Source organism: Morone saxatilis, unplaced genomic scaffold, assembly GCF_004916995.1.
Source record: "Morone saxatilis isolate NCDOM2014 unplaced genomic scaffold, NCSU_SB_2.0 Contig14, whole genome shotgun sequence".
NCBI classification, from domain to species: domain Eukaryota; kingdom Metazoa; phylum Chordata; class Actinopteri; family Moronidae; genus Morone; species Morone saxatilis.
The window spans coordinates 13,065,971-13,084,498 of record NW_023339696.1 but is presented as its reverse complement, the minus strand read 5'-3'; the positions used below and the strand labels follow the sequence as shown (position 1 = coordinate 13,084,498).

Here is an 18,528-nt window from a genome sequence, read left to right as displayed (position 1 = left end):
AAAAAAGGTAATACCTCTTGACCTGAGGTAACCTCCAAAGATCTGGTGAACCAGTGTTGTGGCCTGGGTCTGTCTGTCAAGCCTACAGACAGGAAGGAAACAATGAAAAAGACGATTAAAATGACACTCATGAAACATATTCATACTTCTAACACTCTTATGAAACAATAATAAAGCCTTACTTAGGGTAGCCATTGAGACAGGCTTTCTGCATGGCATCGATGGTGTACCGCAAAAATTCATGGGCGTCCTCCTGGCTTCCAAACCGAAAATGTCTGGCGATTTCTGTGGGAGTCAAAAGTGCATATTAGCGGTGTACTAATTTTAGACTTCCAACACTGAGGGCTTTGTGACAATTGTTTATATTTTAACAGTTAAAGAAACAGCAGAGTTGGCCATTACTTTACACTGAATAAAAGGTGAGCTAGTGTTTCATTAACAGCTCAGAATAAAAATGTTAATCAGATACTAAACACTAAAAAGCCACATTTTTCAGATTTGCTTTATGTCACAGACTATTCACAGACACACTGACAACAAAGGGACAGCAGGAAGCATTAACAATCTTTTTGTTCTGCCAACATTTGTATTTTCTAAAAATATGTTGATGCTAAACACCTCAGAAAGTGCTCCAATTCCTAACCTGCCAACTTCCTGTCAGAAGTAAAATGATGCATAATGTGTGTATTCTTTAAACAATTATAGCAGCTACACAGGTAACTTGAAGTCTTTATTTAAAAAAGTATTAATAGTATTATAGGAGTAGCAGGCCATAATGTGGCTTTAACTGTTCAAGATGTTTACACATGGCAATTAGGCACATACACAAAGTAAAAAACAGTGAGGATAGTTTAATATGTTGTAAAGGTTAAAGAGTACATTTTCATAGGTACTTACAGCTACACTCTAAGATTAGCACCTCATGTATCTCAGACCTGCAGTTCAGCAATGACCTAATAAAAAGCTTACAGTCACTTCAGCAGACTGACGTCTCATCTAGAAGACTCACATTATGGATAAAACCATTTGCCTCTGCTGTTATTTCCTAATGGAAAAAAGGGAAAGCATGAGCTGGTAGAATTATAGGGTGGTCATCACCACATTCCCAGCATAGCGTCCCTGTATGACAATGAGTCACCCCGAGTGGGGAAAAAGGAATAAGACACCATTGCTCTAATGACCGGTTCAGAGCACTTCTCACAGATGAGGGAGACCACATCTTGAATATATGAAATCTGGAGGCATACGATTGGGCGGTTGTGGTTTTATTTTGCTTGTGAGACCCTGGGGCGATTTCAGCATCAGTTGCAGTAAGCTCTTTCAATTTTAGCATGATGACACTGCGCAGTATTTGTATTTTTTGTTGGGGGTGGTGGGAGGGGGGGGTTGCTGAGCAAGAGCCATAGATGTTGAATTTTCATTGTATGCATTTACGTTGTTCTAGCTGTGGAGGCACATTTCTAACTGTGGGGGTGGCCAACAGCTAACGGTTGGAAAAGCAAACCGTAAAAACACGTACAGTACATCTCTAAGTCTGGGCTGAAAAAGGTAGACTGTACATTTTTGTGCTAAAGCTGCTCCTCTCAGCCTGCAGTCACAAGGAGACAGAGAGGGCATCGGGGAAGGAGGGGGACTGAAAAAGAGGCGCAGGAGGTGGAGACATGATTGCAGCAGCACATAAGGAAGAAGCAGGCATGTAGGGAGGGGACTGGGGGTGGAGGGAGGGCTCCTGTGAGACTACAGCACAGTGCCTCACCATGTCAAGGTGCAACTCACACCTCATCTCTGCTCTCTACATGGTGTTCACTAACAGCCTGCAGTCTCACCGCTCCACTTTTGGAGTGCAGTTACTGGCTGTTGTCACATGGGACACCGGGGCCAATGTCGCATCTTTGTGCCTCTGGCAGTAATTCAACCAAAAAATAAAGAATAAAAAAAAAATCAGGTGCCTGTGACTCCTGACACAACCTACATTGAAAACTAGCGAGTGCAAACAGTCTCAAAAAGAAGCTGGTGGTCTTACTTTTCAGGTCTCTGATGAAGGAGACAGGCTTGATGGCATTGCCCGTGTTGGCAAAGGCTTGGATGATATGGTTCTGCATGATACAGATCATACAAAAGCCTGACTGGTGACCTGAAACACAGACAACACAAACAGTCAGGGTCACTCACAAAAAGACACAGACGTGTGTTATTGTGACAGTATTCAGATTCAAAAAGACATTACTGTTCAGAACAAATGTAATGTAAAATTTAATGTAAAAACTCAACTGTTCATCACAACACAATGGTGATCTGTCTTTGATGTGGCTCCTTCATACAGTAAGTAAAAAACCCACATTAAACACATAGTAAAAACATATTGGAATAAAAAGCAAAGTCAGAATTAGACTGATGATATTCACAGAAATACTAAAAAGCATAGTGACACAAGTAACGTGATGATTACCCTGGGATATCTACATTTTTCAAACAAATATTCAAAAATATATTTGTATTTAAAGGTGAAAGTTGGATGACAAATAATGATAGTGATAGTGATCATAGAGTATTTTTGTAAATTAATTTGATGGTGGATGGCGATGATCTGATCAGCAGCTTACTTTGCTTTTCTCCCCATTCATCACTTCATGTTCAATTACCTGAAGCCTATTCTGAGCTCTGCCTGCTGCAAGAGCAACTCATTTACAGTAAACTCAGGTGAACAGTGTGTTGTTGCAGTAGAAAACACACAAAAATGTGATTCAGGAAAAAACAAGCTAAAAAAAAAAATCTTTCAACTGTATCTTTCCAGTGACAATTGGTAAAAAACAGAAAATGTTTAGCCTTACATACAGTGTACAGTTTGTGTATGACAATGTGGAGCCTTTATCAAACAGTTTTTATCCCTCATAACACATGTGGGCAAATTAAATTGTGCTATTCTCAAAGGCTTTATTATATCATCTCAATGCCTTCAGCCTCTGTAATACGACTAAATAATAGGTTTGTGATGAAATTAAATCTCACTCCAGACTGTATCTGCAGCTTGGTTCCACTGGTTTGGACCAGAGCAGAAAGTGATTCTTTTGGTGCATTTAGGCTGTTTATTATTTTACAATTTACAGCAATGAAACTTTGGCGTCGGTGAGTCTTGTATCAGTGCCTGAATAAAAGTCAATGTGAACAAACTGGCCAATTGAAGCAGCTGTTTTTATTTTTCTTCTTCAGGTGCTTTGGCTTGCATTCCACAGTGACAGTCCGCCACATGTGTCTGTGCATAAGGTAACAGTAGCCAACTGGGTTAGAGTAATGTCCATAACATAAAACTATGTGGGTGTGTGTTGCGTTAAGACGAATGAAAGAGGATGGGCGTGTAAATGCTGCGAGTCTGGCAGCATTTCATAATACGATTCAAGTACTCACAGGCACGGCTGTGCTCCTTTGAGAGTAAGTAGTTGGCAAGTGGCGGGGTGTAGGTGAGACACTGCACTGTGGAGTTGAGGAAGCAGGTGTTCCCTAGGTTGTGGAGGCCGGCTCCCACCCTGTACACGCGCTCCCATTTAAGGGTGAGCTTGTTCCCTGGAAAGAGCATCTTCTGCGGGGCGGGGATCCCATCGCTCTGGCCCCCAACCACGTTCTCTGAGACTGAAGGACGAGTGCAGTCAATTTCGTGACATTATTAGAACAGTAATTCACAGCACGCAGAAAGTGAGCTTTTAGTGCAGGGGAGGCAATATGGAAAATGTCAAACCATCAAAATCTGCTAAAAGTTCAGCCCGATTTGAGAGCTTACCTTGCCTCTTTATTTGGGCAGGCTCTGGGGCCTTCTGGCCTGTAGCACCCTCATTCCTGGGATTGAGGATCACATACTTGTTCTTCAGGCTGTCCAGCTGATAGGAGAAACCCTTGCTGGCGGGCTCAAACTCGATCTTCTGCAAAAGGACCTTCTTGGCAGAAGAGGCAAGCAGCTTGTTGAGGTCGCCCTCATCGCCCGTCTCCTTTCGACCAGGTTTTAATGCCTCCTTGAGTTTATCCACTATCGGCATTGTTGGAACATCACTGCAGAGAGAGGGGGGTGTCACACAGTCACTAGGCACCTAATGAGGATGCACCATAAGGGCACATAAACAAACCAACCTCTTGTAGCTATGGGCAGTGTTAAAGGCTTATTTTGGCAATGTTATCTGATATCTAACATGTTTATAATATTTATCCGTTAAAATCCATTTTTAAAAATAGCATCCTTCTAAGTATCTTTAAGTTGTCATATCGGTGCACAAGCCACATAGAAAAGGGTCCAATTTCTTTCCAGTTCAAAAATTCCCCTTATCGGCTGCCATACCGGTGATCTGTATGTTTTTTTCCCCACTCTAAAATCGGTACCGGCCTCAAAAACCTCCTTATTGGTCGAGGTCTGGTAGCTACACACCCTGATGTAGCTCACAAGAGAAGATTAAAGAATGAAGTGGCCATCTGAGGAGCCAGGTGGTCTTGGCAGCTGTCCACACAGTTATGGCAAGAACATTAGACCGTTGGTAGCATTACGGTGTGTGTGTGTGTGTGTTGTGTGTGTGTGTGTGTGTTGTGTGTGTTACTGTGTGTGTGTGTGTGTACGAGATAGGAGAGGATGTATAGCACATAAGGTGTAAACAGCTGCTGTTAAGTGCCAGGTCAGATTCTTCTAATTTGTTTTGCCTGCATCAATGTTGGTGTTATCTTCCACCAACTGGAATGTTTCTTCAGTAACATCAAATGTTGTCATCTGCAGTCAGTTATATGAGATTTAAAAAAAAAAAAAAAAACTCTAAAAGATAACAAATCTTGCTTGAACATTAAAACATCTACATGAGGTGTCTGCTGTCTCTTTAAATACAGTGCAGCTGAGTGCACTGAGGACCATTTCAGTGTAGATAACAGTGTGTGCACATTTCCACAACAGCCGTCTGCCAGAGTCAGCCGAGTGAATGACTTCTGACGTGTTATGTTCTACAAAAGGGAGCAGGGCAGGCAAAATGTGTTCAATGCTGACTGAGTGAGTAAACCAATCACTCAGTCTCCAATTTCTCTCAATTTACTCCGGATACGGCCGAGGTAGCCCCAAACACAACAAACCGTTGTAGAGAGTGTAAGCCTTGCATCATGTAGACATTACAGTACTACGCTAGAAACACCAAAAAGGCACAGAGGGTGGCGGGAGAGTCGTGCTCATCAGAGTGGGCGGTGACGTCACGAGGAGGGAAGGAGGGCTGAACATGCATTGTATGCACAAGGGCACGCTGACCTTCACGTGCGGTTGATACTGATACAACTAGGAACGACTCAGCCCATAGGGACACACAGCTAACTGCAGTGATGCAACCGCCAGACGGAGCAGACATTTGGATGCATTGGTCACAAGTGTCTGATCGGATCATTATGTCATCACAATTAGTGATTTCATTTTTGTTCAAAGCACACAGAAAGTGTCTTATTTTTGCATCTGGAAGGTTTTAGCAGCTACACTGACACTGAGCAATGAGCTGTGATTTCTTTGATGTTGTAATGTAATACGAGTTATTCACCAGCAGTGAGTCGATGGGTGTTAGCTGAGGATACCAGTGCTAATATCCAGGTATAGATACAGTATAAGGTTGTGTCATGTAACTGTCAACTCCACCTTCATTAAGAATAAAATGACATTAGGTAATGTGAGGTGCCTTTGGGTGTTATGATGGCCAGTAGGCGCCTTGTGTGAGATCTGAGAGCAGAATCCTGCACCACAAATCACAAGAGATGACCCCTTCACACGAGTTAAGTCAAGTTAAGTGTTTTTACATTGCGTTGTAGCTTCAAATGGTTCAGTTTACTCGGCACTGACTGCTGTCTGTATCAATACCACCACCAATGAGGACGGCGAATCACCTGATGTCTAAAAAATACTGACATTTTAAGAAATTTGCATCTAAACCTCGTTAGTTAAACTATTTCAAGTAATGGTGTGATTATTACGTACTGACCTCTCAATATTAACACGAAAATAATAATAAATATTAAGCAAGTCACAGACTTGCTTAAATACATCGGTGGGGTTTTATTGTATTTTAATACATTTGATAATGCAATCGCAGATCAAACATTATATCCCAGGTTTCTGACCAAACTGATAATACTGATACATAGAAACTTTATGGAGCTTATATGAGGATGTATTGTTGTATTAATTGTACGTATGTATTTCCGATGTATAGAATTTATTTGGCATTCACTTCAAATCAATGTGAAAATAAACTTGAAAGCACAGGCTGATACGTCGGCTAGTGTTTGTGAGAAAACTCATCGACTGGGAAAAAACAGACTTGATCGTTAAGGTATGGTGAAAATACAGCGCTGTGTTGCAGGCGAATCTTGTGTGTTGGATAGATGATGATTTTCTTGCGATGCAACTCGACCATAGCGGCTGAGTAACATGAATAAGTCTCACGTTTTGAAAATGCATTTAGACCAGCATATATCAATAAAATAGCCACCCACACACAATGGACAAGAAAAAAAACAACTGACCAGTTAGAGATGAAACTGACAATTACTTGAGTAGTCAATCAACAGAAAATTTAATTTTAATTATCTATCTTTCTAACCAATTACTTGTTTTAGTCCAAGCAAAAACGTCATTTCATGGTTCCAGCTTTTCAAATGTTTTTTTACCATTATACATTTTGTCACATGATAAACTAAATAACTTTTATTTTATATTATATTTATATTATATTTTGGACTGCTGGACAGACAAGACAAGCTATTTAAAAGACATCGTCTTTGGCTCTGGGAAACTGTGGTTGTAGTCCGATCATTTAGACACAAAGTGATTAACAAGACTAACTGAGAAAATAATCAGCACATTAATCACTAATTAAAAACTAATGTTAGTTGCAGGGCTAATACTGATGTCCACTGCTGGATGTGTGATGGCTTCAAGGGCTTCCCAAAATATTGTAATCAGGAGACACAAGTCAACAAAGTGGACCACGTGAATGGCACGTCGTGATTTTTAGATACACCACTTGTCCAAACACAGAGAGGAGACAGTCTGGCATTACAGCGCATTTATAAAAAAGGTATAACTCTTATTTAATCAACGTAATTATGTTGCTGGCACAAATAACCTTTAATATGGACCACTGAATATTTAACTTACATCGAAAGCAACCCAAAGGCAAACACCATTCATGCTTTATTTACTTATTTACGTATTAATATTATAACCAATAAGCACAAGTATCCACTCGTGGGCTACCACTACGAACGACTTTATGGAGGAGCACCTGAAGGCAGCACAGCCATTGCTGTCACTTCTAAAAACCCTCCATCGTTTTCGTGCGATTAGACGACTAGTTAACTGTCTAATGCCACTGTATTTAAGTCCTCCCGGTTTGTCGGTACCGGTATGAACTCCGGTAGCAGGGCAGCCTCTGTACACCAGCTGGAGTCAACTCTTAGGGCCAGTCACAATGGCTTAAATGCTAGGCTGCTAACACCAACCACAGCTAACGATAATGTCGACCTGGACGGTGTCAAGTTTGGAGACAAAAACGTCGCCATTACTTCAATGTACGCCTTCGCCCCTTCGACGTTTAACAACATGTCACTCCCTGCCGCTCGCTGTATCGTCTCCGGTCTTCTTTTTATTTCTATCGTCCAACGCTTGACAGTAGCAGCAGCAGCAAATTAGCCAGCCAGCTAACTTAACGTGGCGAGATGCTGCAATGTGGGTTAGCATCTGAGCGTCCAGGTGGCTAACACCCCCCCCCCCCCCCNNCCCCCCCTCCTCCACACACACAGCCGCCACATCCTGCCTGTTTGTTTTAACATCACCTGCTACCTGCTAACCACTACTGCGTGTACCCGAGAGGCGTTTGTTCACTCACCTTTACGTTCAGTCGTCCAAAATCGTTGACAGTAGAGGGGTCTGCTTCCTCAGCTGTAGCTCTTGGGTCTGCTATTTTCGCCCATGCTGCATTATCAGGGGGCGGCGACAGCGGTGAGTGACAGGGATCAAAGGCCAATGGGAGAACAGGTCGCCGTGGATGAAGGGTTCAGCCAATCAGCGCTCAAAGTGACGTAGCGCTGTCGAGGGAGGAGGGGGGGGAAGGAGGAGGGGACACGTGACTTCCAGCCAGCGCTGTTTACCATTGATGCAATCGGCTCGCTGCATGTTAACCATTTTTAATGTAACAACAAACACAGAGGAAACCATCGGCTGTAGTCTGCAGATATGTCGGGCTTGCAGCGTTGTTGCGAAACGAAGCTCCGCCCCTCGAGGAGTTAAATCCCTTCCCAAGTGTCAGTTTCCCTATCGCTGCTGAATGAAATACATATTTAATTATCGTGAAATGTCAGCAGATTTTATAGATATTAGGTGACCCTTCCCATGGAGACAGACTGTTGGAGGGAACAAACTAGTATAAGCGCTGAATAATCACTCCTCTTACAGAAGAGTTGAGATTGCATTTCATCCTTGCACAGATGTAATCATAAAGGATGTCTCTCTCAGTGCTATATGCTATAATTCTTTCATATCTAAATCCTGATAAAAGCATATTGATAACTGTACATTCGTGCACATGGACGGGCTCGTGAAGGAATTTATGTTTATGTTCTTGTCTCCACTAGGCGGCAGCAGATTGCTGTTATAGTTATTGATAAGTAAAATATGTCCTTTTACCTATTAAGTCTCTTTAAATACTTATTTAAGAAACTAAAAATTATACGATACTTATATATGGGTTTATCATACTGTTTTTTTCTGTCGCCTGCTGTATGACTTGCACCTCCCTTAAAGAAAAGTGCAGTCCCATTCTTCTTGCAACATATGTGCCTGTTAGGACTAATACTATCTGGTGTTTATTACAATAAAATGTGTTTATTTTCATATTTTATGTAGCTACATAACTAGCAAACAAAGCCACTTCTTTGATGAATTGAATTCCTTTGTAATTAGTGATGGCTTGTCAGTTCGCACACATCGACCAACGGTTGTAGAAATAACCAGAGCGAAGCATCAAAACAGGGTTTGGCATTTAATATAATAGTCAAATGTACAGAATTGTTTCAGTTGGACATGCATGCAAAAATCATCTCAAAACGTCTCATGTGAAACCAGCACAAGACATCATACTTGACTACAGTTTCAAATGAAGAATCTTTTCACACTCATATTAATTATTAAAGTCGCATGACATTTGCTCAACATATTTTATGGTCATATCAAAGGCATCTGCAAGAAAAGAGGATGATTGGTTACAATATGTTCTTTAATTCACAGTCCTAAAAAGGTTAGGACTATGGGACTTAAAAATTAGGCCTACAAGTTGACCTTTAATAAAATGTGTGTATTTTGCTAATACTGTTTACATATTTGGTCTTCTCTTTATGCAATACCAATGGTGTCATTTGTCACAAAAAGTATCAAAATGTGGGCATTTGTTTTCAATAGAATATTATGAATCATATAACCTCCTTAAATAAAACTAGCTCTTACACTAAAGCATTACAAAGAGAAGAGCTGCAATATAAAAAATACAAAATACAAAATGGAGGATTCAATCCTCTTTTTCAGACATTTTTCATTAGAGACAATATGACTGCGGTGACAACTGTGTTCAAAGTGCATTCTTGTCTATTCAGGATTATTTAAGGAAAACAATGAGCAAAGGCACCGACTGTGCTTACTCCAATAAGGATTGCCACATAAAAAAAACAAAAACAGAGTGTAAAAGTTTTGCATACTTGGCAAAAGAAAGAATCTGAAGCAGGACGTGCAAGAGGTGGCGCTCGTTCTTTGTGATAGCTCTGCTGTCACAAATCGGGGTGCCGATTGCCAGCTAATGTTACTTATGAACACACAGATTCACAGAATTGTTACACTTCGAGTTACAGGTATGTATGTGTTGCATTATAGAACTATAGATCACTTTAAACAATACCTTTGGTTAAAAAGGAAATCAGAAATGAGTAGCGCAAGAACAAAGAATCGCTATGAACAGTAATACTGATTTGTGATGATTTATTCAGCTGAGGGAGAAGTGGTTTATGAGCAAGTGCTTCGGATTTAAGGGGTGGAAGTGTCTGAAAGTGCTGAATTCATTAGACTATTGATTTAAAAAAACGTCCCGCAAATAAAAACATAACAATTTCACTTTTTTCCAACCTCACCACAGAGCACATGTCCTATGGCTCTTTTAATAAGAAGAAAAAAAAAAAAGAAAAATAAGAATTTGACTGTAATTATTTGTATGTTTTGGTATTTATATCTTAGTATATCTCAACTTCAGACATTGGACTATTGGACAGTGGTGGAGTTAAGGGTCTTCGATGTCCAGGAAATCCTTTTTGGGCGGTGCTGCCCCTCTGTACCAGGCACAAGAGTCATCACTCCTCTTGATACAAGCAAAGTGTTTGGCCTGCTCTCCGTTGACCGTCTTCTCGATCACCCAGTCCAACCACAGGCACTCTTTTGGGCTGCTGATCATGCAGGGGATGGAGGTGCAGCGAGTGATCTGAGGACCGGGGAAAAGAGACCAGGAGATCAGGGACTGAATTTGCAACGAGCGATGCATCTTTCAAGGTCATTTTTAGTTTGTGGAAACTCTACTTTACCTTGCAATCGCAGCCCATTTCGTAGCGCTGAGTCAGGCTCCTCTTCTGGGTTTCACTCGTGGCCTCCCAGGGCTCAATGAAGTCGCACAGTGTGATATGCACTGTCCCGTCAGCCTCCAGTTTGCCTGTAGTGGAAGGAGAGCACATAAGAGGCAGTGAGAAGACATGAAAACATATATAAAGATGTACCAAGGAAATATATTTGTTATATTTTATAATGTGTGATGTGTAAGGGGGTAAACGTTCTACCTGTGATAAGATACTCCTTGCCATTAGTCTGCAGAGTGACTCCACACACTGCAGAGGAGGGAGCAGTGTAGATGGCATCAATTACCTGGTTGGGACCTTTGAACATCTGATGGTTGAAACAGAGAAAAGAACATTTAGATTCATCCTGGAATAAAGTTTACAGCATGAAAACAATAACTTTGTCCCACGTACCTTGATTTGTTTGATGTCATACTTGATCCGTTTTATGGGGTTTCCATAGATGTCGTTGCCAACCTCAACCTCCTGCTCTCCGACTAACCTTGCCCTGATAACTGCAAAGAGACAACAAAAACAACCCCACAGTTACATCCGCAGTACCCGAAGACAAAGTTTCAAATCAAAACAACTATTGTCATGTTAAAACCGAGCTGGATCTGGGGCCGTCTGTATCTGATCTAAGCCCTGCCTAGGTTTGGCATGCTGGAGCTGGCCACAAAACATTGCTGTGGCTTGGATCTGAGGAGTTTGCATATGCCAGGTGCTGGGAAGACAGAGGCACATGAGTGTTTCATCAGCTGCAATCAGAGGGAGGAATGTGTGCTGCTTGCTCCACGGGCTCCCGGGCCGACACAGGAGGAAGCTAGTCAGCAAATCTTTGAAAAGCTGAACTAGAATGCTCCCCTCGCCCCCAAGGCCTCTCTGCCGGCCTGCCTCTCTGTCTGGATAGAGGTGCTGACATGCAAATCAACCTCTCTCCCTTTCGCGTGCAGCCTTTCCCCTTCTTCTTCTTCTTGTAATTCTGCTTCTTTTCTCTTTTCTTGAGCTCTGAAGTCGCAGCTACCAGAGAGAGGTTTGGACGAGGGGGAAAAAAATATAACAGTTCAAGTGGAAAAATATTATCAGAGCCATACGGATGAGCCTCTGAGCTCAAATACTGAGTATTCAACAAAAAAATGACTCATGGCTTTCAAAAACACTGCTTCTGTTATGTGTATTCAAATGTTGAAGCACAGTATAGCATTGATCATATGCCAGCCACAGTTAAATACCTTTGGATTACGGGTATCATTACTGCACAATCACATGACTACTACACTGAAAAAAGGTCATATTCAAGATCAAGCTTTTAACTGGAGGAGACTAGTGACAAAGCTAATGTTAACCAGATGTTCCCTCTCAACTCCCTGTTCAGTCCTTGCTTTCCCAAGGTAGCAGCTACTGACTTCCCCAGACCATCACCAGCCTGCTTCCTTACCAAATAAGATCAAGCCTTTTCATTTGCTTTTTAAATGCTGAAGGTATGAAGCTGCAAGCCATATGTGCCCTAACTTGATGACAATAGAGGCTTAGAGAACATCTCCTTTTAAGGGTCTAAAGACTCGACCCTTAAAGAGAAAAAAAGGGAAAAAAATGAGAAAAAAGGAGAGTGTGTGCACGCAGATGGAGAGAGTGATGGAGTGTTGAGGATGGTTGCCTTCTCCGAGGCAGGGGAGAATGGTGATGGAACAAATTGAAGGGCTAGCATTAGCCTACCAGTGTCCTGTGTGTGCAGGGAGGAGATAATCCTTCCAAGCTGCACCCTCACAAACATACAAGTTGACAGAGAGAGAAAGAGGCGACGGACAGGACAACCGAGAGAGAGGGGGAGGATTTAGTTTGCAGCCAGGAAAATGTTCAAAATACTGGAGTTGTGCAAGCTGTGTTCTTTCCTGCAGTGCTGCTGCAAAGTAGCGGATATGCTGGCAAACGAGCTGTACACACTAAAAAAAGGCATGATTTAGAATGACAAACTACACCGTTGAAGAGGACTTGGTTTATCACAAACTCCTTCGAAACACTCTGAAACTCACTGAGCAAGAAGCGCTGAGAAAACTCTCCAAGTTCTCTGGCTACAAAGTGGATTAGTGGTAATCCCCTTCGCCTGAGTGTGCAGAATCACACACAGATGAGGGCAGGTGAAAATATGCACAGTATGTAAAAAAAACACTGAAATATGGGGGCTTATGTGAATGATACATATAATCTGAGCATGTGAGCTCTAAAGACAACCTTGTGAAGGTTCTGGTTAACTCTTTGCATTGTATACAACGTGCTAAAAATAGACACATTATAACAATAAGATGTTTTCTCCATTTCATTATCTACAGAACATCCACATTCCAGCTATTTAAGTTATAAGCAATAATCAATAAAATCCCAAAAAAACTCATTCTGTCATGCCACTGCTTGCGGTGGTTTACTCCTCTAGTTAAAGTCATTTAGAAATATGACTTGATCTTCTGTGCTGATATACAGTCAGTGTATACCCAGTTGTCACAGGATATTGTGATGTTTACTGGAACAGGCTGACCAAGCCCTTTAAAAATAATAAGTTTTAGAAAACTGGGCATTAAGGGAACCATCTCATTTTCTAGTTACTCAAACAATAAACACATTATTTTGCATGTAGTATTGTGGTCATGGGAGTGCTTTAAAAAAACAAAGAGAAGAAGAGAAGAAAGCAAATGCATGTCATGTAATTGCAGGGCCTGTACATCCATTTTCCTCTCCGAGAAGCCACAGAGTGGTCAGACTTTGAACAAGAGAAACTAAACTACAAATTCAAACTGACTCCTCAAAGCTGATCTGATCCAAGGATATATTGATATAATCCACCATTATACATTTGGTTACTTTTAAAAATGAAATTTCATGCTGTTTGAAAGCTCTGTATTAATCCCATCAGGGAAGAAATATGCTCACAGTTTGTTTTTCTGGCACCATCTTTTTACACTTACTTTTTTTTTTACCTTTCTTTCTTCTATTTGTATTGCATGTATGTACAAATGTTCACACGCAGTATTCTAAAAGGTGAGTTGCTTTGTATAAAATGATCAAATTAAAGTGTTTTTTTTTTTTTTTTGCTTCAGTAAGCGCATTAAATGAACCTGCCAGACGGATCAATGCAATGCATTATCACTGCTGATGCTGGAGTCGAAAGCAGCTGTTAGTGAGAGCACGCACAATTTCAATCTGCCTTTTAATGTCAGCTTTTATTGACACAGCTTGCAGCTGAGGGCTGTGTTTATACCGGAAGTCACGATAAAGACAGCTTTCTTTTCGAGATAACTCGCTTTCCTTCTTCGCAAAAGGCGGCACAGGTACACTATAATCACCAAGAACTGTGAAATAAACTGCAAATGCATAATGAGTGCAGCATATGACCGCCCAGCATTCCTCTGCCTCAGCCAAAGACCCAAGGGATGGATTTCAATTTATGAGGAAACTTTTTTTTTTTTTGTTCCTGCTCTCTCTGTTTTGACAAGATAAATGGAACTACATATTTACAACTATAGCTGACCTGGTATTTTGTGTACTGGAATGGAGGGAGAAATAAGCCAGGCTCTAGTAAAATACTACGGTCAACTATGTAACCAGTTAAAACCAGTCTGCTTTGATAAGACTTTTCCCTGCTTATCCTTTTCATCAGGATTTATTTTTCAAAGTCTTTACTTTTACCCCTATTCTTCTCTGTATCTTGACTTTGCTTCCCACAAAAAATAGACTACAGAAAGTACAATGCATCATCTTTTAAATGGACATTGCAAGGGGCTCAATGACCTCACCCAAATGTGTGGTTTGTAGACTGTGTGAACTCTCACCGTTCTTCCCTAAACGAAAGATATTTACATGACACACTGAAACTGAAGTTTGCAAGCTACTCTGGTTCTTGAGTAATTTTCCGTAGGCTCCAGACACTCTAACTGTACGTCTGTGCAGCTTGAGTAATACTTTCACTTCAGTAAACTGTCACTAAGTAGGGGTTCCTCAAGGCAGCATCTACTGTGCAGTCACAACATGGGAATAACCCATAACCCTCATATTCTACATACTAATATTGCATTTAATCCAAATAACTTTGATTTATTATGACACCAGAGCCAATTACTTACAGTTCAGAGGATAGTAGATCACTAAAATAAAGATCATTCAACTAAACTGAAATTAAAGCCAACTAAGTAAAGGCCGAGCTAGAATTGGTAGACAATGGTCTTCATTTTGAACATATCACACATCACTTCGCAAAATCAAAGCTTAGCCAACCATTCATTTTCTTTGTAGCAGACAGTGACTTTAAACGCCAATAACATCACAAATTAAAAAGGTTTCTCTCTGAAATTTAAAAAAAGTTCACAAACTGAACTCGCCTGTGAAACAGCAAACTATATTCTCCTTGAAGGACCTGAGTCTCAGGAACAGTTCTGTACAATTATGAGGCAAAAATCAAGAACCTTTTGGCTAGAAAGGCAGATCTTCTTGACAAAATGGTGGTTTATGTTAGTAGGAAGGTCTATCCATGGTGCTGAAGCATCAGTGAGATGGGTTTACGGTCATGTTAGGACCTGACCTCAGTGACTGTGATGAAATGAAACAGTTAGATGACTCATCAGCACCTTAGTTTAGGTTTAAAATGAACCCACATGACAAATCCCTGAGCCCTCTGCATGGCCAAATTGGAAGCCTGCATCTAAAGCTCATTTCAAAGGCCCTTCTTCATACTTTGGAGTGAGTAAAAATGTAAATAATAATGAGAAACGTAATTTCATCTTCAGGCCAAAGCTTAGAAATTGTTTAATAGTGTCAAAATAAGAGTTTTTAATCTGTAGTGTATTTGCTATTTTATGTAGTTTGATTTAGCGAATCTGGAAATATATAATATATCATTAATGCTGTTGCTTCATTGGAAAAATAAGAAAATAGAATTATTGTATTATTGTTCTTAATAATAATAATAATATTATTATTGGTGGTCTTATTAGTAGTAGTGGCCTAATATACTCTATACCAGAGGTTTTCAAAGTGGGAGGTGGGCCTCTGTGGGGGCTCCAAACAGTGCCCAACCTACACCCCTTTGTCATGCAATTGCATATAACTGTAACTGTAATAGTAGTTAGTCACAAATTAAATGTCCAAATAATAATAAATAAATAAATCATAATTTAATGCACGTCCTTCACTCTCTCTGAATGTCTAACATTAAGAAGTTAAAGGTATTTATTTTTTTTATTTTTTTTAAATAAGACTTCTCCTTACAGTAAACTCGGGCAGGATCATGTGGTTTCTTCACCCTCCAGAGCCATGGAATCCAATGGTAAAGAGAAACCTTTGAATAAGCCAGCTTCTGTATACATACCACACAGTCAGCCAGCTCTCAACCCGAGAAAAAAGACCCTCAGCAAACCCCAATTTAAACAGCTGCACAAGCTGGTCACTGTTGAGACTCTCGTTAGCTTAAGGCCTGTGTTGACGCCAGCAACAAGCAGTGTTTTGTAACAGGTAAAATCAGAGGGGAACTATCTGCGTGGCTTTTGAGAAGGAGTAAATTAAATTGCCAGTTAGTAGTCATTGAGGAGGTAAACCACAAACCTCAGAGTTGAGGATGGTGGAAATCTTTTGCATGCATTACACTTTACACCAGGAGGGGTGGGACATATTACCATGTCTATGCTGTTTTCTTGTGAAAATAAAAAAAACACTCCACAAGTGATAGTTAAAGAGGTATAAATAACAGTGGGAAAAAAATACTCTGATCTGCCTTTAGATAACAGGCAGTGATGTGGCAAAAATGCTCAACAGCTTGGATGCCTCCTGACTGAAGGAACACATTTGTAAGCAATCTTGTTAAAAAAAAAAAAAAAAAGTTACAAAAAAATGCCATAAAGTGCAAAAAAAAAAAGTTTTAACATTTGGTGCTTCTATTATACTGTAGATGGAAAAAAGTAGTTACCCAATCAGATTTAAAAATGCCATAAAGTGCATTTCTGTCACTATCCAGACACAGCAGATGATTAGAGAGAAAGAGGGAAAGAGAGAAAGAGAAAAAAAAAAGAGAAAAAGAGGGAAGTGGAAGGGAAAGATTGAGAGACAGAAAATTCCATCCTCCTCCCCCTGTAATTGTAAACACAAGAGTAGGGGCAAGTTTTCCCTCTCAGCATTTACAGGGTCAGCTCATCACACTTTAAAGGACAACAAATACAGACTAAATCCCCCTGCTTTGTGCCCATTCAGCTCTGACTTCAGTGAATTTTACTTACCGACGTCTGAGTTGCAAAACGCCTGCTGAGGATGCGCAGGGGAGCAGCTGCAGGCTTCTGCTATTTCTTCCACTCGCCAGAGAAACAGGATGGCCAGAGTGACTAAACAACTGTTCGCCGTCCAAGTCATCTTAGAAAACTACTGCTGTTTTTTATTCTTTTTAAAAAAAAAAGAGGTTGGGTGTGGAGGAGAATTGTAAAGGAAGTTGCGCAGGCTGAGCAGTCCTAAAGCGAGCCCTTTAAAAAAAAAAGGTTAAAGTAATGTCCCCCCCAGCTTCAAACAGACGGTCCACTTGTCAAAGTTAGAGATGCACAAGGCGTAAGAGGGGAGTTCATTCCTGTTGGACTGGCTGTGCTCAGGCTCCGGTTCCTCCAGAAATCTGTTTTCCACTACCGTCAGGAGCAGTTTTTATTAGTGAAGGCTGGCAGCAGACTCCTCCCCTGCTTCTGGTCTCAGCCAGTGAGCACAACAGCACTGTGGAGGTCAGGGGCTCCCGAGGTTTTCACATCCACCCGCTGTCCCCCGTCACCTTCTGTCACAATTCTGTTGTCCGGAAAAGTGGATGATAAAATTTGGAGGGTGACACATACAACATCTGTTAAGTAATCTGCAAAACTATCAGTAGTTTTCTTTTCCATAAACTATAACCTCAATTTATACTTAAATATTATTTTTATTTTTTTTCCAAATCTTAATCAACAATCCCCCCAATATAACAAGATTTAAATCTAACTTTATTTACTTTTTATTTATGATTTATTGTCATCAGAACTCTAATCCTATAAGCAAACGAGAAATCGCCTGAAATAGCATTAAAATAGGGTCATTATGTTGTAGGTATTTTCTTTATCTCACGATCTCTGTGAGTACATTTAGGTCTCACAAAGTCACCGGACAGCTATTTTGTGGTTTTTCCATTCCAACATCACCTCATTCCTGTCATGTAGCCTGTGGGACACATGGGTGTGTGCTCAGTTAAATTCATGGCAAACTGATCATGGGTTTATTTTTATTTTTATTTTTTCAAATGGAAATGTTGGCCTCATGGTGACACTGCAGAAAGGTCAGGGGGTCACACAAAATCAATAGGATTAGTATCCATGAACATCCACAGTAAATTTAAAGGAATACTTCGATATTGCAGGGAATACTCTTATTTTGTTGATGCTTGAGCGTATCAATTTTCTCATCTAACGCTCCGTCAGGGAAAAAATAAGCAAAACATCTAACTATTCCTTTAGTTTGACTAGTAGCTGTAAGGGTTTACTGCTCTGGGCTGACCTCCATATGCACCTCCATCCTGTGGTAATAGTAACCTTACAACACTTACCGTATCTTACAATACCTGTGGTATCACTACAAGTTGAACAACTTTCACACAGTATTGCTCTGATTAGTGCTCTTCCCTTTTTTTGTATGTTCTCTGTTGTTTTGCAATGTAATATTAACCTGAAATAACTGTTTTTGTTGTTCACTTGGGGGCAGCAAAAACAAGCTGTAAACACAACACTGACATGTCATGACCTTTAATCAGAAATACTTTATTGATCAGTAAGCACAATTATATAATGATATCCTACAATAGTATAATATGATAAAAGTCTAAGTTTGTACATTATAATACAA

General features: G+C 40.5%; 2 protein-coding genes across 2 annotated transcripts in view; both read right to left on the bottom strand.

The window, feature by feature from the left end:
• usp36 (ubiquitin specific peptidase 36) overlaps positions 1-8,001 on the bottom strand; it is a 17,085-nt gene extending 9,084 nt beyond the window's left edge. Inside the window, exons 1-6 of the mRNA XM_035655554.1 lie at positions 7,887-8,001; positions 3,776-4,041; positions 3,406-3,627; positions 2,024-2,134; positions 183-285; positions 15-82 (exon numbers count right to left, since the gene is read on the bottom strand). Coding sequence (XP_035511447.1) covers positions 15-82; positions 183-285; positions 2,024-2,134; positions 3,406-3,627; positions 3,776-4,028 — 757 coding nt within the window. The 5' untranslated portion in view covers positions 4,029-4,041; positions 7,887-8,001. The remainder of the gene's footprint in view (positions 1-14; positions 83-182; positions 286-2,023; positions 2,135-3,405; positions 3,628-3,775; positions 4,042-7,886) is intronic.
• A 1,024-nt stretch (positions 8,002-9,025) lies between these two features.
• LOC118323563 (metalloproteinase inhibitor 2-like) lies at positions 9,026-17,298 on the bottom strand. The gene is made up of 5 exons (XM_035655560.1): positions 16,902-17,298; positions 11,059-11,159; positions 10,867-10,972; positions 10,618-10,742; positions 9,026-10,517 (listed from the first exon to the last, which is right to left on the bottom strand). The coding sequence occupies exons 1-5, from the start codon at positions 17,029-17,031 to the stop codon at positions 10,320-10,322; spliced, it is 660 nt and encodes a 219-aa protein (XP_035511453.1). The 5' UTR covers positions 17,032-17,298; the 3' UTR covers positions 9,026-10,319.
• Between the last annotated feature and the right edge of the window lie 1,230 nt (positions 17,299-18,528).